At 40.5% G+C, this 24,673-nt stretch overlaps 1 protein-coding gene across 1 annotated transcript; it reads left to right on the forward strand.

Moving 5' to 3' along the window:
- The first annotated feature begins 6,385 nt into the window (after positions 1–6,385).
- Positions 6,386–12,500, forward strand: CYP7A1 (cytochrome P450 family 7 subfamily A member 1). Its single transcript, XM_005152525.2, has 6 exons — positions 6,386–6,465; positions 7,757–7,997; positions 8,635–9,248; positions 10,378–10,505; positions 11,411–11,586; positions 12,201–12,500. The coding sequence occupies exons 1-6, from the start codon at positions 6,386–6,388 to the stop codon at positions 12,498–12,500; spliced, it is 1,539 nt and encodes a 512-aa protein (XP_005152582.2).
- The last annotated feature ends 12,173 nt before the right edge of the window (positions 12,501–24,673 follow it).

Raw genomic sequence — 24,673 nt, forward strand, 5'->3', positions numbered from 1 at the left:
TAGCACAGTTCTATGATGGCTGTAAACACACAAGTGCCATTCAAAAATGTTTACCAGTAGGTGGTGGCATGTAGTTATTTATTAGCAGTTTTCTAGCTGCAAAAGGTTCTGAGCTACAAGCAGCTATGCTGTGGAATTTGTTGTTTAAACTTTCATATTACTCCACCTTTCTGAGGTATCTTTTACATGTTTCATAGCTGCAGGTATGATTCATAGCTGGAATTATGCCTCCTGGCTGTGCACATCAGGCTGTTCCTGCTCTGTTAACTGAAGGGCTGCCTCCACACTGCCAAACTGGAGTTTTTCTGTGTGGTTTTTGGCTGTTGATGAAATATATTAACACAGTTCTTGCAACACATGCAAAAGAAAAGGGTCAATAATTTATTTACAGGGTGTACCCCTTATTTACTTCCAGTGAATAAATGTTTTTTTATAGTTAGCTGTGTGCAAATTTGTTGTTTACTGTCAAATATAATCAGCAGCCTCTCCTAACTCCATCACACCCTTCTGTGCACCAGTGCTCCCAAATTGCAAAGACTGGGAAAAAACTATTTACCTCAGCTTGGCCTATCTATTATTGTCTGTTTAAATACCATGTATGGGTCATGACTGAAGAAAGCCATATAGCTAGAACACAACTGGGGTTTGGATGGTTAGTGAGTTGCTTCTGTACAAAGCAAGCCAGAAGGCTTCTCCAAGGCTTCAGGAATCACATGGATGTGAGCTGGGCCTGTTTGCTTTATGGGAGCAGTTTTGGCTCCTGGAAGGCCATAACCAGACATACTTCATGGGCTAGAGCAGAGGTGAGAGATAAGAGTGCTCCTGGAAGCCTCTGCCCATAGCTAGTGAGCATAGCTAGGTGAAAATGTCTTGGGGAAAGTGGTGCAATGTAACCAAGCATCAGTCTCAACACAAGTCATGGCCCCAAAGACACAAACAGTGCTGTATCTCTGTTGACCTTGCAGCTGGTGTGAGCAGCCAGGCTGAAGTGAAAGCAGGTACTAAACACATCATACTGGGTACAATACGAGCACACTACCTTGTATGTACCCACATCCTCTTGAGTTGCTCTTTTCGGACTGGTTCTAGTTCAGTATGCACTAGGGCTTAACCAAAAGGTCAAATGATAGTTGTTTAAAGGTTTTGTGTTTTCTAACTACTGTTCAGTGCATTGCTGAGTTTCTCTACTATTCTGAAGGGATGAACACCCATGTTCAAACCTTCAATCGCAGAATCACAGAATCCCGAGGGTTGGAAGCGACCTCAAAAGGTCATCTAGTCCAACCCCCCTGCAAGAGCAGGGTAACCTAGAGTACATCACACAGGAACTTCTCCAGGTGGGCCTTGAATATCTCCAACGCAGGAGACTCCACAACCTCCCTGGGCAACCTGTTCCAGTGCTCTGTCACTCTCACAGTAAAAAAGTTCTTCCTGATGTTCACGTGGAACCTCCTATGCTCCAGTTTACACCCATTGACTCTTGTCCTATCACTGGATATCACTGGAAAAAGCCTAGCTCCATCATCCTGACACCCATCCTTTACATATTTGTAAACACTGATGAGGTCACCCCTCAGTCTCCTCCAAGCTAAAGAGACCCAGCTCCCTCAGCCCCTCCTCATAAGGGAGGTGTTCCACTCCCTTCATCATCTTTGTGGCTCTGTGCTGGACTCTTTCAAGCAATTCCCTGTCCTTCTTGAACAGAGGGGCCCAGAACTGGACGCAATATTCCAGATGCGGCCTCACCAAGGCAGAGTAGAGGGGGAGGAGAACCTCTCTTGCCCTACTAACCACACCCTTTCTAATGCACCCTAGGATGCCATTTGCCTTCTTGGCCACAAGGGCACATTGCTGGCTCATGGTCATCCTCCTATCCACCAGGACCCCCAGGTCCCTTTCCCCTTCACTACTTTCCAGCAGGTCAACCCCCAACCTGTACTGGTACATGGGGTTGTTCTTCCCCAGATGCAAGACTCTACACTTACCCTTGTTGAATTTCATCAAGTTTCTCCCTGCCCAACTCTTCAGCCTGTCCAGGTCTCGCTGAATGGCAACACAGCCTTCTAGTGTGTCAGCCACTCCTCCCAATTTAGTGTCATCAGCGAACTTGCTGGGGGTACACTCAGTTCCCTCATCCAGGTCGTTGATGAAAATATTAAACAGCACTGGTCCCAGCACCGACCCCTGAGGGACTCCACTAGTCACAGACCTCCAGCTAGATTCTGCCCCATTGACCACAACTCTCTGCCTTCTTCCTTTCAACCAGCTCTTGATCCACCTCACTACCTGATCATCAAGCCCACACTTTCTTAGCTTATCTATGAGGATGCTGTGGGAGACAGTATCAAATGCCTTACTGAAATCAAGAAAAACCACATCTACCGCTCTACCATCATCCCTCCACCTAGTCACTTCCTCATAGAAGGCTATAAGGTTTGTCAAACATGACTTCCCCCTCATAAAACCATGTTGGCTGTTCTTAATAACCCCCTCATCCTTGATATGCCTAGAGGTGGAGTCAAGAATAAGTTGTTTCATCACCTTTCCAGGGACAGAGGTAAGGCTAACCGGTCTATAATTACCCGGGTCCTACTTCTTGCCTTTCTTATAGACTGGTGTGACATTCACCATCTTCCAATCCTCAGGCACCTCTCCCGTTCCCCACAATTTACCAAAGATTATGGAGAGTGGCCTAGCAATGACCTCCGCCAGCTCCCTCTGCACCCGTGGGTGCATTCCATCTGGACCCATTGATTTATAGATGTCCAGATTGCATAGCTGATCCCTAACCCAATCCTCATCTACCAAAGCAAACTCCTCCTTTGTCCTGACTCCTTCTGGCGCTACAGGAATCTGGGGCTCCTGGGGAGAGTATGCAGGAGTAAAGACAGAGGCAAAGAAAGCATTCAGCACCTCTGCCTTCTTTGTATCCTCTGTCTCCAGGGCACCCACCTCGTTCAGCAGTGGGCCTATATTGCCTCGTGTAAGTTTTATTTGCTATGTATTTGAAGAAGCCCTTTCTATTGTCCTTAATCCGACTAGCAAGATTAATTTCCAAGGAGGCCTTAGCTGTCCTAATTGCCTCCCTACATCCTCTAACAACTGTCCTATATTCCGCCCAAGTGGCCAGCCCCTCTTTCCATAATCCATAGGTTCTCCTTTTCCACTTGAGTTTGCCCAGCAGCTCCTTGTTTAACCACACTGGTCTCCTAGATCCCTTACTTAATTTCCTACTCATTGGGATCCAAAACCCTGCCTATAGCACCAGTCACGTAGCCATACATTAATCTGCAGAATCTTCCTATTTATCTCTTCACCCTTGCTTGTAACAGGTATGGAGGCAAACACCACTTGCGCTCTAGACCCTTTAACCAGCTGTCCCAGGTCCCTGTAGTCTCTCTTCATTGCCTTTGCCCTCCTTGTAATAATTTCATCACTGCCAACCTGAAAAACCAGCAGTGGATAGTAGTCAGAGGGCTGCACCAGATCAGAGAGTTTCTTTTTAACATCTCTAATCCAAGCCCCAGGTAGGCAGCAGACTTCCCTGTGGGATGGATCCGGTCGACAAATGGGCCCTTCTGTTCCTCTCAGAAGGGAGTCACCCACCACAATTACTCTTCTTTTCTTTTTGTTTGGGGAAGTTCTAAGGCATGGGGATGAGTGACAAGCCCTAGGTGACTCACTAGATAGATGTACCTCTCCATCTCCATTTATCTGGCCCTCTAGTTCCAAGACCTCATACCTGTTATTCAAGGGCAACTGGGAGGGAGGAAGGGATTGTGAGGGTTTTCGCTTACCTCTCTGAGGAGGGACCTCCCTCCATACATCCTTGTCCCTTAAGTTCTCTCCTTCTGTCTGATGGCAGGAGGGAAGGGGATCCATCACTTGTTCAACCACTTCCCTCTGCCCCTGCCTTAGGGTGTGGCTCCACCAATCTATTTCGCTTTTGCATTCTCTGATGGCTCTCAACCTTTTTACCTCCTTCCTCAGTTCAACCACCTGCCTAAGCAGATCATTTATTTGCTCACAGCGAACACAAGCAGTGTCACTGGCTCCCTCCAATACAAGTGCCGGGCTCAGGCATTCGCTGCAGCCAGAGACCTGCACGGCCGCATGTCTGCAGGAAGGCACAGTCTGGATACCCACATTATTACTCACTACTCAATAACAAATGCTTATACATTCAAAGATACGTGGTTCTTTATTTCTCCTGGTGTCATTGGCCTGAGGTGAGTCTTGATCCCAAGTCATGTCAGTTCTTTGCACTAATATTACTCTTTTTATGCCAGGATTCTGCTTCTCAAAGCCAGGGTAAAGCGAATCATTATGTTGTTTCTGACTGTATCCATAACTATTGTGAGTTGCCCTTTTGGGATGGGGCAAGAGTCAACCTGATACACAATACATAACATGCTGCAGAAAATGTAATACCTGTCAATTAGTGCAACAACATGGTGCTTTCAAGCCCTGCTGTACAGATTGGTGGCAACTGCCTGAGCTTTGGCAGTGTGAAATGGGACCCAGTATCCAGCCAGATGTCATGTCTTTGTCTGAAACTGAAGAACAGTGAAATACCATATCCAGAACATCAGGGCACTCAACTGGTGCTGTTAAAAATCAGGAAAGCCTAATGCCCACTTGTAAAATGAAAGGAGATTCACACTTTTCACCTGCCAAATTTGTGTCAGTATCTATGCCAGACAAAACCCCTGTTTACATTTATCACAAGGACATAGATCACAGGCTGCAGCCTATTAAGGTACTGGCTGGCTTTGAGGTTGTAGATTAGCCTATTTAAGAAACCAGATGGGAGGTGATCTAGAACTATAAAGCACCTTAAACTATGCAAAAGCAACTCTGCTGACAATAGTCATTTATTGAGGGTACTGCCACATAAGGGACATAAGGCTGAGACTTACACATGCAATAAGAATTAGACACAAATGTAATAAAAGTAACATACTTGTTTAGGATGAGGAGGTGATAGCATGTAGTCAAAGACAACACTCAGAACTGAAATTTCCCATCATGGAAATAAGCAAGAAATTGCTTTTATAAAGCAATTCTGTTATGACAAACTAAATTCAGCTGATGAAAAACAGTTTTCCTAGGAAAACAAAAGAAACACCTTTGCTTCAGTGAAAATGGGGTGAGAGAATGGATTTTGAGTTGTCACACAAAAAGAGCTGGCATTCAGATCAAGTGAGGGCAAACTTCAGTGCTGTACAAAGAGTTATTTTTTTCAGTATAGGAACTTAAAAGTTATCTCAAATGTAAAAGTTACCTCAAATGTAATGGCATGTTCATAGAGTTACCCTGTGCCTCTCTGCCTTCATTGGTTTGAAGCCAGGACAATATTACCATCTGCCAAATTTGTAGCTTGGAGCCTTCAGTGTAGTGTTCAGTTTGGACAGCAAACAGGACCAAGTCTTTACTGTTTTATCACATAGCTGTAGGGATACCAGCAAATAATGATACAAAAGTAAGCCTACAAAAGTGAGCCTGAAAAAGTGACTAAACCCCTTGGAAACATATTAGGCCTTGAATGACTAATGAGGGATCACTGTCTGCTGCCTGTGCTAAAAGCAAGCCAGTGTTTGAACTCTCACTAGTCAGAAACAGAGAGGGAAAAAGATTTAATGGGAAAATACAAGGTGATTCAAGGATGATGAAAAGAAAAAAACAACAAACAAACCCACAAGCAAAACCAAACCAAGCAAGCAAAACAAAATAAAAGAAATAGGATTGTCTTATCCTGCTTTCTTCTCTCTCACACTGCATTATATAAAGCCCATTTTGCCCATCACCAAAGCCATTCCTTTGTCCACAGCTGAACCCCTGCCATTCCCTCTTGCAGTGGCATTCCAGTGCCAGGGTAGTCAGTCCATGAGAAGGAGAGGATGAGAAGAGCAGGCTGGCAGCTGAAGGACAACCTAAACCCAGCCTTTTAGCCCAATCTGACTCCTCTGGACACCTTTCAGTAACCATTTCATATATTGCTAAACTTGAACTATAAACTGCAATAGGTAAATTTGCAGAACAAATCAAAACACACCTGACAGACCTTCAAATTATCAACTATTACAGCTGTTTGATTACTTTGGAACTGCTACTGATATGTGACATTAGCTCAAGGCCATGTCTGCAGCTATCTCCATCAATCCAGTGGAGCTCTCTGCAGAAAAATGTCAGAACAGAGATGAAACAGGCTCTCTCCAGAAATGGTTAATCAATAGCTTGCTAGGTTGATCGAATGCCATTAGATACAGCAGTGCACCTACAGTATATAAATCATGGCCTACCTTCTGTATCATTCTCAGTCACCACTCCTGCCATACTGGTAGTTACCAGTTTTCCACTTGGAAGCTTTTGGGCATTACCAGAAATGTTCATACCATCATGGATCTGGGGAACAGTGCTAATACTCTGCTGTGGGTTTTTGTTTCTTCTAGGGAGGAGGAGGAGGTAAGAAATCTCTTTGTAAATGCATCTCAGTATACCTGGCCTTTGTTTCTGTCAGATATACTTTGTACATTTGTTTGGTCTTCTGAGAGATTTATGTTACAATAGGATTTTTGTGTATGGTCTTTTTAATAATAGTGGGTTAATGCCTAGACATAGCTGTAAATATAAATCTATGCATAAATGAGGTAATGAAAATATGAATATGCATGTCCCAATTTCATAAAGTACTGGGCTATAGTTTTGCATGCACTGTAATCATAGATAATATCCACTTATATCTAATTATAGTGTAATACCTATTTACCAACATTTTCATATCAGTCTATCATATCTAGTAACACAGTTTAATAAAGGTAACATCTATGTACCTTACTATGTTGAATATATATTCCTTAAAAGCATTGATACTGCTGGCACATTTACATAAGGAGCAAGTAATTTGCTTAACTATTGTCTTTTCATACTTTTCAGCAGTTATTTTCTTGTTTTATTTTAAAAAGTTTAATTAAAAAAAGACAAAAATAGTTGTATTCAGATAATAAACAGTAAATTCAGATAATAAATTTAAGGAATTTACTGGTAAAGCTGAAGTATTATCTGAAAGTTATTTTAGCAGCTATAGTGCCCTTATACAGGAAAGTAGTTTTCTGCATCTATGAAATATATCATTGGAGCATATGCTTCACTCTAAACATATGTTTCACTTAATGACACTCTGCCAGAAGGACTTACTCTTATGCTTACTGAAGATCATGGCAAAATTCCCACTGTTTTCAGCAAGATCTGAACCAAATGGGATATGCAAATAACAACCTTTCTATACTACAAGGCTGTTACCTTTGGTATTCAAATTGAATTGTGGATGCAGTTGCCCAAAAATATATGAGACAATATTAGTGGGGTGCATTATTCATTTATGGAACAATTTCAAAACTGTGCATGTTAGCAAATGGCAACAATTCTGCATTTCAACAGGTGAAAAATATATTCCTGATCTAGGGAAAAGAAAGATTACATAATCAAGCTGTTTTATTATAATATTTATTATAATATTATATTATAATAAAGGCTGTTAAGGTTATTCTCCCATAAAGTTATTCTACCATAGACTTAACAAAAGGCTTAGTCCTTGAAGGGGAGAAAAATTATTTGTCACTATACTATTTGGGGAAAAGTGGGGTGTAGCATTTTTTTCACATTAAAAATTACCTCAGTATTTTGCTTACCTGGTAGTCCTGGAGAAGAACTCTTTATACATACTTATAAATTCAGCTTTGTTTGTGTTTTGTAGGCGACAAGGGGAGCCACCACTTGAAAATGGGTTCCTTCCATACCTGGGCTGTGCCTTGCAGTTTGGTGCCAATCCCCTTGAATTCCTCAGAGAAAAGCAGAAGAAGCATGGCCACATTTTCACTTGCCAAGTAGCGGGGAAATACATTCATTTCCTCACCGACCCATTTTCATACCATGCATTGACCCGCCAGGGAAAGCACTTGGACTGGAAAAAGTTCCATTTTGCTACTTCTGCCAAGGTACCCTTTTAACAATGTTTTTTATATCTAAAATGTAAAAACATTTGTTGTCAGGACAGACATACCCAGTCAATCCTGATAGCATAACTGTGCCTTTGAAACAGAATCATTTTCACATTACTGCACTTTTGTTGTTTTAAAACATCAGAGTCTTTTTTTCCCTTTCCTTAATGGAAATGAAATATGCAGTGATTTTGATTGTCCAAGAATGACATTGTTTAGACGTGAAGTATCCCAAATTGCTAAAGCAGAAATACAGTTAACGCCATCTTCAAAATGATAATGTAGCTTCCTGAAGCTGATACTTTCCTCAAGGGGTTCTCATCACCATGGAAGAGTCAGACCTAAGGCCTTAAAAAATGATGCAACACAATAGCAGCTCAGTCAAACTCTTCCTGAAGTAAGCAGAAAGGCTCCTGTTGATGCCACTGGGATCTATTTGTAAGCATCTATTGAAATATGTTTTCATTTGCCTACTTCACTGCTTTCATTGAGAAAGTATCAGTTTTAATGTTAATAGCCTTTATTATGCTTCCCTCTAGTAAGCTATAATATGTTGTCTTTCATTTCTGATAGACTTTATCATCAAGGTTATGACAGGCCTTATTTATCATGTATACATTTTCTTTTGTGACAGGCTTTTGGGCATGGTAGCATTGACCCAGCAGAAGGAAACACCACTGAAAATTTTCACCAGACTTTCATTAGAACCCTTCAAGGCAATGCCTTAGATGCCCTCATTGAGGCAATGATGGAAAACCTACATTACGCAATGTTGCAGTCAAGAATGTCTAAACTTCAGTCTAATACCTGGGTGAGAGAAGGACTTTATGCATTTTGTTGCCAGGTAATGTTTGAGTCTGGCTTTTTAACACTTTTTGGTAAAGAACTTAATTTAAATGATGACCAAAATCTATCAACAAAGCAAGAAAATGAGAGAGCTCATATCCTAAATGCCCTCGAAAACTTCAAGGAATTTGATAGGATCTTTCCAGCCCTTGTGGCGGGTCTGCCTATCCACCTCTTCAAGAGTGCCCATAGTGCACGTGAGAAGCTGGGAGAGGCACTCCTCCATGAGAACCTCCTGAAGAGAGATAACCTCTCTGAGCTTGTCACCCTCCGCATGTTCCTGAATGACACTCTGTCAACTTTCGATGACATGGAAAAAGCGAAGACCCATGTGGCAGTGCTCTGGGCCTCTCAAGCGAACACTATTCCTGCCACGTTTTGGAGCTTGTTCTATCTCCTTAAGTAAGTCTTCTGTAAAAGTCTTTAAAAAACCCAACAAGCTCTCCAGAGCAATGCTACACTTTGCCAAGAAAGCTTTGGAGTAAATCTGCATGATGTGATATTAAAAGTGCTGGCTGAGTCAGAACATTAATTGTATGGAAGGCTCCAAGTATAACTGGACAATTTTAGACCACCTCATTAGAGCTGGCAAAATGAGCTTTAATTTCATTATTGTTCTCACAGATACTTAGTACAAAATACTTTCTACATTGATAGATCCTATTGATGTTTCAGTGTAGACTTGTTGAGCTTGTTACTCATGAAACGATGCACAGTTCAGATAATACTATTGAATGTCCATTTTAGAGTGGGCATCTGTGCAGTATAATCCACCTCAGCATAGCTAACTCTTAAGTATGTATCTAAATTGCTAATATTGTTATTTAGCCAGTGGCTTGCATCATTGTACTGACCTGCCAGTGCTGATATCTGAGGTTCTCTAGTATTTTGCACTCCAAGAATCCATTGGATTTAGGTCTGTCTGGCCTTGGAGTGTTTTAAAAGCCTGCTTTATTGTGCATTCATCAGGACACTATTGCATCCTATATTGTTATTTCACCATAGCTCATATATTCCGTGTCTGTAAGAAACTCTGGACAGTGAAGGATACTATGTGAACTTTTCTTATTAGGAAGATTTTTTTCAGCTAGATGGAATACTGCCATCATGTCCTGGATATCATCCAGGATAAGTGATGTTATAAAACTGATCTATTATCCTGTTCCTAAACTTTCTACCCACAGTAGGGCTGTTTTCTAATCTACAACTGATTGTTTTATTTCTTATGTTTGGCATTGCTTTTTAGTGACATTACTGTTTGTTACCTGTTGCACACATCAGTTCTATGCCACTTATCATTGGAGATAGAATCAAATACTTGAGGTTATTTTCCTTTTTTTGAAGCTAACGTACCTTTGCCAAGACATGAAAAAGTGTAATTGCAGCATTTTGCTGCAATATTTCAGTTTTAAAAGGTACTTGTCATCTGGCAAACTCAAGTTTAGTCAGGAAAAAAGTTAATAGCAACACCCCGTTTTTAAAGCATCCTTAAGTGTAAAATTATGCTATAGTTCTGCTGATTTTGTCTTAGGAACCCAGAAGCGATGACAGCTGCTACCAAAGAAGTGCAAAGTGTTTTGGAAAGTGACGGAGAGGTCAGCTTCGATGGCAAACACATTTCCTTAAACCGAAAACAGCTGGATAATATGCCAGTACTAGGTATGATTATTTTCTGCAGGAGTATCAGAAATGGCACCACAATTTTCAGAGTCTTCTATTTATTATCATATAAATGCTTGCTATGGAATTACTATGGAATTAGCTAACAAACACTAGGAAAAAACCCTGTATGTACTTTAACAATAGCCAACAAAATCAGTCTTCCCTATGTCCCAGGTGGTACTGACAGTATCAAAATTCACACGAATAGCACTTTTCTTGGTAATGGCATGTCTAAATACTGCTATACTGCTGCATACTACAGTATTGGAGACCTCCGGATAATTCAAAACCATGGGGGTTTTATAATGACTTTAGATCAAATAAAAGCATGTTGCCAAATTTTATATCCCTGTTCTTATGATGTGAACCAGAATCTTCCAATAACTTTTATTTCTGCTTAACTTATTTCAAATTATAGGCATATTTTTCAAAAGTGTCCAAGTTACAGAGAGTTTTGAAAATGACACCTTTTAACTACTGTTGCTTTAAAAAGATAATATTTTTATTATATTAAAAATGAAACAAAACGCCCCACAAGTTACTTTTTCTGAGCACTGGTTTCCGTGCATCACCTCTTAAAGTTTCAGAAAATCCTGATCACTGCACTGTTTCTTGTTCTCTTTGTGTTTCCAGTGTTGAGTGGTTTGTTCTTTATCTCAAGTAAAAATGTGTCTCACTTTCGTGTATTCTGTTACATCAACTGTAAGTTCTCGGTGTTATCTGCAGAAGGAATAATAATGCTAAAAGGAAATGAGAAAGATAGGCATTTAGGAAGTTATGGTTAAAATATTTCTTCTATTAAGTGCAGGGTTTGATCATGGCTCTGAAATATTTCAAAATGCAGGACTTCCCCCAAGGCCATACTGTGTCCATAGTAATCATTCCTTTTCTTCTCCCCACAGACAGCATCATCAAAGAGGCAATGAGGCTATCGAGTGCCTCCATGACATTCCGAGTTGCCAAGGAGGATTTCACTTTGCACTTAGAGAATGATTTTTACAACATTCGCAGGGATGATATTGTAGCTCTTTATCCTCAGCTGTTGCATTTTGATCCAGAAATATATGCTGACCCCTTGGTAAGTATTAATCAACGTGCATTAAGCTCCGAGCTCTAGCAGAAGCTAATATGCCTCTTGAATAGAGCATTTGTCAGGGGTGTCCCATGGCTGGATTGCTGTTGAACTCCAGTTGGTTTTTAATCCTGGATATGTAATGATAGACAAGAAAGAGAATAAAGTTGGTGCTAGCACTATATGCAAAACATATTTTAGTATAACCAGAATGTGTGCTGCCAGCCTCAGATAGCCTTGTACTTAACTGCCTTCCTTGGTGAGGAAAAATCACCACTGTGGGGGGCTGAGGGAGGACAAGGTTAAAGGTAAGATTTTCCCAGAGGCACAGAATGAGAAATCTTTCAGTTCTGCTGCATGAACAAGAATGGAGGTTATAACTTTAAGATGGTCATAAAAGAAAAGGAGAGTTCCCAGCAAAGAACCTGGGATCATGTTCCACATACCAGAACTTCTCAGGTACTATCTTCTCCAAAACACCACCATGGCGCCAGGTGCTACTATAATATGCTTACTGCTAGAGGCTCTTCTTTCCCAGCCTGCATTTTGTGTCTTAATGGAATTATCTCTCTTTGAATGTATTCAAACATCAAGTAACTCTTCTGTGGGTTTAATTACAGACATTCAAATATGATCGCTTTCTGAATGAGAATGGAAAAGAAAAGACTGACTTCTACCACAGTGGTCGCAAACTGAAGTATTACTATATGCCATTTGGAACAGGCACAGCAAAATGCCCTGGCAGGTTATTTGCTGTCCATGAAATTAAACAGTTTCTGGCTTTGATTTTTTCATACCTTGAGATAGAGCTTGCGGACAATGATGTGCAATGTCCTTCTTTAGATCAATCCCGTGCAGGACTGGGTATTTTGCAACCAGTCAATGATGTCAACTTCAGGTATAGACTGAAATGCTTGTGAATACATATATATTATACATGTAAACTATGTACTATATAATGTATGTATATGTATGTATGCAAATGAAACATTGCAAGTCTTGGGGGGAAATCTGTATAAAGGCAATTTGCCTAATGGAAAATGCATAATATATACCATTATGGTACCATCATGCAGGGGGTTTAATACACTGTGTTGATGGAAATGTCTCCTCTTTTCCCAACCATTTTGAAATGCAAGTTCAGGTTTGAATTATGTGTGTGTGCAGTAGGTTTTTTTTTCTTTTTTTCTGTCAGCAAATACTTTCCCAGAGGTGGTGAGAATTTCATCAGTAATTCTGTAATTCAGTAATTTGGTAATTCAAAGTAATTACCAAAATTCAATGACAGCTAAAACTTACTCTTTCTTATAATTGACATGTTGGGGGTAGTGATTCTCCCTGCAGGTGAAATAAAGTTTTTTGTTGTATACAAAGGCAGATTCATAGTGGGGAGGGGAGAGTTTCCTGGGGAAATGCCTTTATGGTTTTATGAAAACCTAGAAAAAGACTTGAAGAAAATATACAAAATTGTTCACGTTCCAGTGAAACTGCAAACTTGTATTATATTCATTGTAATATACTTCTTTTCAGAAAGTTGTAACTGTATTAAAATAAAAGATATTGACTGAACCAAATGCATCTCTAGACTGCTTGTCACTTTAATGTCGTAACATTATCAGAGATTTATGCCTCATCCAAAGTCCCCTAACTCAGTTTTAGACTAGCCAGCTCAAATACCAATATAGGGATAAATAGTCACCAAGATTTTGCACCATTATCTGACCTCTGTATTTCCATCAGCCTCCATTGGTCATACTCCTTATGTCTTCCTAGTCTAATTCCATTAGAGTTATCATGGGTAGTATGCCCATACATTTCATTTTTAGTGGTGGCATCTTGTAAGAGCAATTGCTCCAGGGATAATATAATTTGGTTCTCTGTAACATCACTGTCCTTTTTTGCTCCAAATGAGGGATGGATGCCACAGAGGTCCATTCTTTAATGAAACATCTTCAGGCTAAAAGAGAGAGTTTTCTTCTCATCTGCAATGAAAAGATCAAATGGACTTGAAATATTGTTGTTATCCTATTTTTGTTCCTAAGGACTTATGGTCCAACCTTTTGTCCTTGACTCAGAAGTAAACCTCATCACAGAAGATGAGACACAGGACTATTACATACTTTCAAATTTCACATTCTGGCTAGACATCCAGTGCACCTGATAGAGCTTTTCTTAAATATACAATTTTGAATTGAGTCCTAGAACTACTTTGAATTATGTATCTGTGTCTCTTCTCACTATCGACTGTGCTAAGTACTCAAGGGTAAATAAAAAGATTTAGTGTGCAATTATTACCTGTGTTGTCTTTGTAATTTTATTTAGCCTTTTTTCATTCTCAAAGGAGAACAGAGAACACCAATTTGTTACTATTTGCAATATATATAATATTAAACTATTACACATAATGCAAGTGGGTTTGAATTATAATTGTGGTCCTCTTGGTGAGGGAAGTATCCACTCTTTAGGTACAGCTTATTTTCATACCTCTGTTAACTATATTTTGGTATTATTTATATGCATTTATAAATAGCACATTCAGTGCAAGCTAGCACTGATTTAGAGAACACCTGAAAGCCATAATTACATCTCCCTTGGCACATATTATTAACATTAGAGTATCTACTCCCCCTTTCTTAAACAAACCCTGATTAAAACACCCATTTTGGAGGGTAGCAAAGCTATATAGCAATTGAAACAAAATACCCTGCCTTGACGAAAAGGAATTCAACACAGAATTGAAATAGCATTTAACAAAAAAAGAATACTGCTAAACTAATTCTGGGTTCCCTCAGACTTTAACGCTTCTTTTACATCCTCATGTCTCCTTCAAACTGACTGTTCCAGACTGTGGTTTAATGTCTTCTTTTGGCTCCCTTGGTCTATGAGAAATTTGAGTATTCAGTAGCTTCTAGAGCTGATCTGACTTTCAGCTACCCAAGTGTAAGAAAAACATGGAAGATTGTTAGCAATTTTCCATGGATGGCTGGACTCATAACTTGCGGATTGATATTGATTGTATAAGACAACAGAGGCAACCAGCTCCTTCTGCCCTGTTCTGAAATTATTTAACAAGAGGGTATACCAGCATGTCTTCAGGGAACTCTGCAGAGTAATGACACTTTTTAATGCTGACCTAGTGTTATGCAGCTGAAAAGATCCAGTATAACCCTGACTACACTTCCAGTTCATGACAAAAGACATACAGATGAACAGTTTGAATGGCTTTGGATAAGGATTTCTTCTTTTTTTAAATTGGGCTATATACAAGCATTTTGGTTTGCTGCCATGGCTGCTACCTCAGTTAAACTCCTGTTACCAGGGTCACACAGATGCAAGTAAGGGGAGAAAAGAGTACAAAGTCTGTGACTGCTATGCTTCAGCTGATGTTATCAAGTACTTCAGCAATCAATAGTCATCTGCCTTGCCAGGGTCATGGACAACCACAGGGTTGTAACAGGGCAGTTCTCTATAGTTCCTCTCCTAAGAGAAATACTTTTCCTAAGACAGAAGACCAAAAAAAGTAAGACTAAAGGCCATAAGAGCAATTATAAAAATACTGGGCAGATCCAGGTGTTTGGGAAGGCAGCCTACGCCATTTGTTGCGTATTTCACATTACATACTTACTAGATAGAATGTGTAAAGATACGTGGGCAGAAGGCGGGAAAAGACCTCCACCACCAGGGTGAGAACCCTGACCATTAGGTTAGCTCAGGTATTCATGCCTTTTCTCAGGTATCTGTAGCATGGAACATAACCAACAGGAAAATTTGCATGACTCCCTGATGATGCCCTTACGGCTCAAGTGCTCCCTTAGCTGAGAAAAGATTAACTTTTGATATGGAATTGGAGCCCCTGAGGTTGAAGAGGGTAGTAAGTTAAGTCTCTCCTACACTGCAGTCAATGATTCTGACATTGTGGTTGTCCTGTAAAGGTAAGTAAGAGCAAGAGGTACCACCTGAGGAAGATTACAAGCACATTATAGATAGGCACACCAAGGAGTTTAAGTACTCAAGCTTTTTTGGACCCACATGAGTTCAGTTTGGGGCTACCCAGGTGCCTCTGCAAAGTGATTTGGGGACTAAGAGCAAGACACAGGCATCTGATTGAGAGCAGGTGGCTCACAACCCAGCAGAAGGAGGCATTTTGGCTGAGCAGATGGGATCTAGGCAGTGTAAGTGCTTCGCAGTTTTCTGGCTAGCAGAAATCTTTACCTCATCATGGAGTTGTTGGAGGTGACATGATGACCTTGCTAATGAAACAACATAGTATCAGAATACCCTTTTATGTATCTGAAACCACATTGGCCATAGCTGTTGCTCACCAGCTGGGGTTCATCCATAGAGAAACTACCTCAAGAGAAGCTTTTGCTGGTTGTTAAGGGTCATGTAGAACTACCCCAGGCAGAGTCATCTGCCTCCATCAGGCTGCTCCATTCAACTGCTTGACAGGCTGAAGCTAAAACCATCCTACCTGAATGCTAAAAGGAAGTTGCCATTGCACCATGTGGGGACTTGATCTGCAAGGCTTGCTTTGAGGAGCTACCCAATGGCAGAGGGAGAGGACCTCCTGGTCTGTGGATTCTGACGGGCTGAGGTCCAAAGCTGTGTGCAAAGCATGGCTCTTCTCAGTCAAAACTGCAGCACTTCTGGGCTCCAACAGAAGAAAAACTGTAGGCACCTAGCAGCAGAGCTGCCACTAATTCAGGCAGCCACTCTTCAGATTGTCAGCAGTGGGTTTGGTGACTGCAGGTTTGAGCAAAGGTTTTCAACCCCTACCTGAACTTCTTGAACAGTCTTTGTATTTTACTGTAGAAATATCAGGGTGAACTGATGCAAGACATTTCACACAAGTTTCTGAAGGGGAAAAAAAAAGAAGAGGAAGGAAAAAGAAGAAAAGTCATGGGATATTTTTTTCTGAAAGCATGAAATAAATTTTAGTGATAAGTATAACTCAGTTGTCAACAGAGTGCTTCAAAAGATATTATTCCTGGTCTTGGTGTAAACGGATAGCTGTAGCAACATAAATAGGAATTTGCCACTTATGAACTGCACAGAGTGTCATGTCAGCAGCCTGAAGATAGGGCCAAAATCTGTTCTCATTTACACCACCATAAAGTCAACGCAGTTAAATAGCACACCGAGGGGGCTTGATCATAACTGTGCCTACATTCTGTCCCTTGTCAGCTAGCTGCACACAGTGGATTTGGTGGTAAAAGCAATCATTGCCTTATAATAACCTTAGAATTAAACAATAAAAAGGTTACATACTGCTAAGTGGACTGCTGTCAAGGTAAATACCCACCTTGCTAACTGTTGTTGACTTTGTTTTCTGCCAAGAAAAACAATCTGTGGGACACACTTCAAATGATCTTCAGTGGTCTGTGTATAATGAGAGGGGTGAGAGGTCATTTCAGAGCAATGCACTGAAGAACCACAGATTTTAAAATTAAAAGTTCATTTTACGTAACTCACCAATAATAAGATCTGCAGACACTACTTACCTTGCTGAAGATGACAGTAACTTCTGAAAGCCACCTCATCAGATAGCAGCATTCCATGGAGGGTTTGAAAGGTTAAAACACCTTGCCTGGCGGAATCACTCCTGAGAGCTCTTCAGTGTGAGGAGCCGTGAGATCATTTCTTAGTGACATTTGTGTAATAGTCAATTGGAAAGGATTTGAATGTCTCATTGTCTCCAGTAACTGCAGACTTGAGGCACAGAAACATCCACAAGGACATCATTAAAGACCATAGAATGGAGAAGGTCAGACAGAGGTCCACTAAGGAGTGGACCTGGTGGTCCTGGGACCATACCCAGGAGTATGGCAAGAGGTCTGCTTTGTTCAGGAGTAAGGCAAGGATGAGTGGAGCTTCCTTGGGACTTCTGTAAGTCACCTGAGTAATGTATGTGCCCTCAGAGGTGCTCAACCTACACATGCTTGGCATTTTTCAAGAAACTGGTTTTCTGTCAGGTTCTTCAGGGCTTTGGGAAGCCTCTGTCCTTGCTTTAGCTGCTGGTGAGCACCCTGGGTGAAGCACTTGCTGGTTGGAGTGCAAGACCCAATCCTTGCACCCTTGTGATGTGCCTGTGCCAGCTGGGCCATGGCCAGTCTCACCTTTTGCTCAGCTTATAGAGAGATCAATGCCAGCTCCCCTGCTCATTCTCAGCCATGTTCTGTACGGACATCTGGCCTATATCACATGGAGCACCTCAAAGGTAAATCAGAACCTGCAAGAGGATTGTGGACAGATACAAACATTTGGAGCCTGTGAAAGCTCTGTTACTCCCACTATGAGCTTGCATGGCTGGCTTGAAGAACAGGATGAGGAGCATTGGCCAAAGAGTCGCATCAGTGGGCAAGAGAACTGGTCCTTCCTGACCTATGGTGACCTCAGCTTTACTCCCTTTAATGGTAATTGCTCCTTACACTGAGGAAAAGACTTCCTATCTATCTGCTTTATGTGGCATTAAATATCGACTGCTCTGCTCAAGAAAGTGAAGCCTCAGGAAAGGCAGAGTCAAGGGGGAGCTTTCTAAAAATAAATCTTCCACATTGAACAGACTCATTTAATGGCTGTCTTATTTCCTAGATGTAAGAATTTGGAACAAGGAATAATATCCTTATGAGGATTAAAAGCTGATGTGAAAAAATGACAGGGGAAACTGTTAATGGTGCAAGCAAGAGTCAATTATATGAGTTCTGTTAACTGTGCCTTAGACTGTTGGTACATTAGCTTCTTACAGATAACATTTAGACACAGCAAACCTGTGTAAACGGACCAAAACAAATGTCTATTGAAGTTGCGTGTCTGGAATTAGAGAGATTCACCTGTGTCTGTAAAGAGACTACAGTCAAAGGACTTTTACTGAAATTTGGTGATATGAGAAAGCATTAGGAATTCTGCAGAATCTGCAGAAACCATAGCCAGATGCTACGGGTGCAAATACAGATACACAGGGATATGCTACATTGCAGAGCTGTCTGCATATGCTGACATTGGGTTCCTAAGTGGAGGCATTGTAATGCCAAAAGGTAGACACCTGGTTACAATTCAGAAGACCCAAGCTAACTGCTGTGGTTCCTGCACACACAGAGGCAAGGCCTGAAGGGCCAGCCTCATCTTGCCCCACAAGTAGTTTCTAGAGGAGGCCAAGGAATGAACGAGGCAGTGTTGCCAGTACATGCTAGCTAGTGGTCTGAAGAGACCAACAGGTTGGTTAATGTCAAGTTTATCTCTGACACTAAAGCATCTTAATCTGATCAGACCTAAAACATAAGAACTGGACAGTAGACAGTACCAGGTGACATTTATGTGAGGATTAAACTATGAAGCTCCTTGAAAGTGGAAAAAGAGCAGTTTATTTTTGGTGCTATAAAGGATGCAGGAGAAGAAGGTAAGGGAGGAAGAAACCCAGTCTAGATAAACAAGCTTTGCACCAAAAGTACTAATGGATGTAGCAGGACAGGACAGCACTGCAAAATTGCTAAAGTGCAAGAAGGGAGCATTTGGATGACTGTTTTGTCAGGAGAATGGCTAGGAGTGACAAACAGAGTGACTCTCAGGAGATACGATAGGATGGAGTCACAGAGACAGGAGGAGAGTCCAGTAAAGAATGCTGGTTTAATGGAAACTGTGAACCTCAGTTTCCAGAGTAGACCTCAGACAGACCATATTCCAAGCAGTTACTGCTGTAAAAAAAATAGAGCAGACCGAATCCAAATGCATGTTCTTATGCAAATATTTGCTACCACTCTGATCAAAGCTATTAGGTGATAATGTTCAGCCTTGGAAACTGGCCTTGAACAGCTCTTATTAAGGTGTTCTGCTACTACAGCTATTGCTAAAGATTGGTACACCAAACTGCACCATCAAGCAGCCTTGAACCTTTGCGCAGAGGACTACCAGTAAACCATTGTCCTGGGTTCGGCTGTAACAGGTATTTTTCTCCCTCTTAGTAGCTGACGGCAGTGCTGTGTTTCAGCTTTAGTCTGAGAACAATGCTGGTTGTTGCTAGGTAATGCTTACCTTGGTCAAGGACTTTTCAGTGTCTCATGCTCTGCCAGTGAGGAGGGGAACAAGAAGCTGTGAGGGAGTAGAGACAGGACACTTGACCCAAAGGGGTATCCTGTACCACAGCACATCATGCCCAGTATACAAACTGCACCAGCATCACAGAACTGTTATTACAACTTCTGCATTGTCAAAAACATGGTGGGCAACAAGAAGGAACTGAGGAAATACAGAATTTTCACTGCCTGCTATGCTTATCTAGGGGATAATTTTAATCTTTTTGAGGCAGGTGTTTTTCCTAAGTTAACAGCCTTTACTTCAAGTCCCTAGCTTCAGGGTAATGAGAGTTTTGTAATTAATATATGATAAGCATACAAGGACGAGGCAAAAATTCAGTGTCACATATATAGATGAAAATAATTTATGTTATAGTATGAAAAATAAAATACTAAATTGTGCTGCCAGAGGATAGAGGAAAATACAATAAAAAAAAGTTTAAAGTCCTATTTTGAGAATGATAGATTGAGAGTCAGCCCACAGATGAAGAAACCTAACTCTATCATGTCCATACATGAACTAGATTTCCAAACTCCCCATATAGCCACCAGAGATGTGGTCAGCACATGCAGACAGCTGAACACAAGCAGCTGCCAAACTATGCCTGACTACTTCAGGGTAAACCAAATAAATCTCTAAACTGAAAAGATGCCACTAACAAGAGGGTTGACCCATTTGTCTTCACACAGGTATCTAGAGCCATTTGGAATGTCCCATGTTATTCCATGTAATCTGCCTTCATACCTGCATGTAAGTCCTGTAAGTCAAGTGTCAAATCTGTTGACTTCATGATGTCTTCAGAGACCATAAGGCTTCTGGGATCTGATTGTGGGATACTAGCCTAATCAAGCCCTAAACTTCTACCACATTGGATGGGAGCTGAGCACCTTGCTCATATACAAATGCATACAGGTATATGCCTACATTTAAGTGTCTTAGTATTTGAACTGAACCCATTCTAAGACTTTCAAGGACTGTCAAAGAAATTCAGGCTTTGAATTCAGTTTTGGTCATCAGCTTTTAAAAAAAAATTTGATTTCTACAGAACAATAGCTATGAATCATATAAAATAATAAACCTGTCCTGAAGACTTTTGCTCTCAATTACAGTCTGAAATGAGAGAGAGACGGTGTTCTTGGTTTAGGCATCATACCATGTAATTTATGCATAAGCTAAGGGATTCAAGATTGCACAGATCTGGAAAAACACTTTGGCCAACAACTTTTGTGGAAAAAAAATGCAAATTGTAGTAAATCGAAACAGTTTTATGATGTGTGTACTTCCTGAATCACTGGGATTAGAAATAAGCAAATTATTTCTTTCCTTTTGTTGTATTCAAAATGACAGATTTTTGTTTCCTTCCCATTTAAAAAGCTCTTTCATTTTAAAATTATTTCGAGTTAAAGGATTAAAAGATGGAAAGCATAGCACTTTGTTTCATCTGACCTGTACTGGCTGTCACAGTGTTTTGGTTTGTTGACAATCCTGACATGTTTTACTTAGGTCAGATCTGCTAAATGGCTATCACCCAACTCTTTCTGAATTTAATGATTTTCATAGCTTCCCTAGTAACTAAAACTTCTGCTTTTTCCATTTTAACTATAGGCTTGTTAACTTTCTCCTGCCATGCATTCATATATTGAAATCTATGTAGACTCAGATAGCATTTTATTTTGAAAACATTCATGAGCCACTTCTTTGGAGTTCTTACACAGAGAACGTTCCCCAAGACACTTGGCATTGGTTTGCTTTGAGTCTCATCAACATCAACAGGAACTTAATCTAAGACTTCCATCACAGGAAGAGAAACCAGTGTTTACTGCTCTTAAAAGCCTTCTCTATAACTTTTATTATAAGGGCAGGAAGGGCCTTTGTCTATTTCTATTAACTTGAAGTCACAGAAGAGATGTAGTGGGGCAGAGACCAAGAATGAGTTTCTGTCCGTTGCTGCATGTGCAACTATGGATCCATCAAAAGACAGAGATGCTCCTGTCTGCTGACACTAAATTTTGTTACGCAGTGTCTCATGACTATCACAGCCATAATGTTCAAACCAGTGGGTGAGATGCATGTTGCACAACCCTTCTACAGTAAAAGTTCAGGTGCAAAGCTGCTTCTTGTTTAAGATGTAACAGGGAAGGCCTACCCAAATTCGTAATCATAAATCAAAGACACTGACTCTCATTTTATAATACTACTTGTTTTGTTTGCTGTTTATTCTGATAAGCTGCTACAGATTTATGTTTGATGCTGCAGATGTTTCATATAAACATGAGAAGTTTATTAATTAGCTTGCTTAATATAAAGCAATAGATAACAATCTTTACTTACAGAAGGAAAAAAGAGCCCATCTCACTGGGCTCATTGGTGCAAGTAAAATCTGCCTCCATCATCATTCCCTCCCCCAAATCTCAGAAAGAAATTACATTCATCATTCAAAGGAAGAACTTTAAAGAAACCTGAAGACACCTGGAAAGATCTTCTTAGGTAGATACTATATCCTACCCTAAATGACAACCATTAATATAAAACTAAATCATAAACAGGCACTAGGTTGGTCAGGCAGGACTTGCCCTTGGTGAAGCTTAACTCATTAGCTCATATTCCATATTTCACACCTGAAACTCCACAGATATCCTGTACTATCATGAGTTTTAATGCAACCAGATTTGTTTGCCCCTTAGTAAGCCTGGAGAGTAGGTTGAAAGTAAGTCTGGAGAGTAGGTTGAAAGAACCCTAGGGTACAGAACAAGGGGTTGCTTTCAACCTAAATTATTCCATGATTCATTCTTCCTCTTTTACCCCAGTCTTGGTTCTGCAGAAAGGTAGGGAACACTTCAAGGAACTGATGCAGTGCTCATAGGAGGAGGTTCATAAGCAGAATCACATCTTGCTGCTAGAGCTTTTTTTTGTTGTTTTCCTTTTAACTTCCTCATCTAGGAAACCCCATTAACCCACAGGAAAAGGAACAAAGTCTTGCTGACTTCTGCAGCAATCCAGTCTGGCTGTTCTGCTTTAGGAAGCAGAGAAACGAGAGAAAAAAAGAGAAGAAAGAACATAAAGGGGAAGTTCTCCCACAGCTAGGTTGCAGTATCTGCAGACTTTGTCATGTCATGGGCTGACAGATCAGATGCAATGACAGCTACAGTCCCATTACTGGGATGAAACTATGGGAGTTGGCAATACTGCCAAGGTGCTCTCAACTTAGGCTAAAGGTGATAATCATTCACTTAGTCAAAAATGGCGAGGAAAGAGAGAGGGAAGTTCTAGCATGCAAAAGACAGAAAAGTAATGGGGAAAAATGAAGTCCATAATAATACATTGCCATGAGAACCAGCCATCACCCCCTCACATGCTAACCAAGTTCCTCTGTGTCTACCATTCACTTCTTACGTCCACTGTGCTACCTCACTATAAAGATCCCCGGTGCTCACAGTATTTTAACTCACTGAGTAAGGGAATAGGCTCATGCTTTCAGTGCAAATCTTACCTACATACAGATTAAAAGCTTTTATTCTGACCAGACTAGGGCTGAGAAACATCCAGACATCAACACCTTCAGAGCAGTGACAATGGAGAAGCAACACAAAGAGATTTAATGTGAAAAATTTAGCCTAGCTAAGCAAAAAAGGAAGTTCAAAGAGCACAGAAAGCAGAATCCATTAGCGGCTTTTGTGTCAAATGTGACAACCTTCCACTACTGAGTTGAGGAAAAGGTTTTTTTCCTTTCTTTCACTTCAATATGTCTTCCAAATGATTTCTTAGATATGGACAAAAACCTGTCTCTCAGAAAGAAGGTGAATCTTCGGGATACAAACTTATGATCTATCCTCAAGAAGGTAATTTTTCAGCAGCAAATAAACTGCTACATGATCTGCCTAATTAGCCACCCAAGCAACTCATGACTCAAGCAGCAGCATTAGCTGCAGAAGACCAAATAAAATGGATGAGGTGTAACATAAGAGATTAGATTCTGAGAGTACAGAATGAAAATATGTTGTCAGAACACTTTCACAGTTTCAGTGAGAGATGTTCAAGTAGGCAGCAATACAAAACAAAAGCATGGCATTAACAAAAGACAGGTAGCCACCTGCATGGGAAATGTAGATCACAAGCTTTGCGGGTGCAATAACAGCTGTAGTGAGAAGGCAGCATCTCTGAAGAAATACCTGGTAGAGATTAGAATCCTAGAGATCACAGTCTGTTTCCTTCTCAGAATGACAAAGTAAAGAGAAAAGAAAAATATCTATCCCTAATGATTTTCTGTGACCAACTTGCACTGTTTGTAATCAACTGCTCTGTGTAGGGGCAAAACAGAAAGGAAAACAGGGCTCTACTGATATTAACAGCTGCATATCAATTGCTTAACTAACTGTCAAGTCTGGCCTTCAGCTATGAAATATATCCAAGCTTCTCTTTAAAGCCTAACCCTTTTCTTTTGTTAAAAAGCACAAGTTATTGGCAGAATCTCCATGGATTGAACAAACAAGAATACAGTTCATTCTTGAAGATTAGTTTCATTTCATCAGACCAGCAGCTTTGGCAATCCCTGCTTGTTTTCATCTGTAAAACCCTAATCTAAAGAAGTTTTTCCTATCTGATAGTACGATTTAAGATTTTTTATCCTGTCTTGCAGGAAATAAAATACCCTTATAACTCTAGACAAGATCTCTATAACGCTACTGCTACTACACAAAATGTTCTGACTGTATTAAAAAATCTATATTATTGACTATCACATTGTTACTCTACAGAAGAGAGACTGGTTTATTCATCTAAGAGTAGACTTCAGGTTATTAGCAAAATGTTTTCTATGTAGTAAATATATCTCATTATTGTAGCAGCATTTAACAGCTACTCAGTTATTGAGCAGCACATCTGAGCTTGCACGTGCTACTATTCTAAGAAAGTTCATAAAATTGCATGTGTGTTTGTTGGTGGCCTTGGCCATGAGTGAAGGCTGTTTGGAAATCACTAACTGCAGGTCACCTCTACCTTCTCTGCTTGCGCAGTTGATTGGGTA

Source organism: Melopsittacus undulatus, chromosome 1 (assembly GCF_012275295.1).
Source record: "Melopsittacus undulatus isolate bMelUnd1 chromosome 1, bMelUnd1.mat.Z, whole genome shotgun sequence".
Classification (NCBI taxonomy): Eukaryota; Metazoa; Chordata; class Aves; order Psittaciformes; family Psittaculidae; genus Melopsittacus; species Melopsittacus undulatus.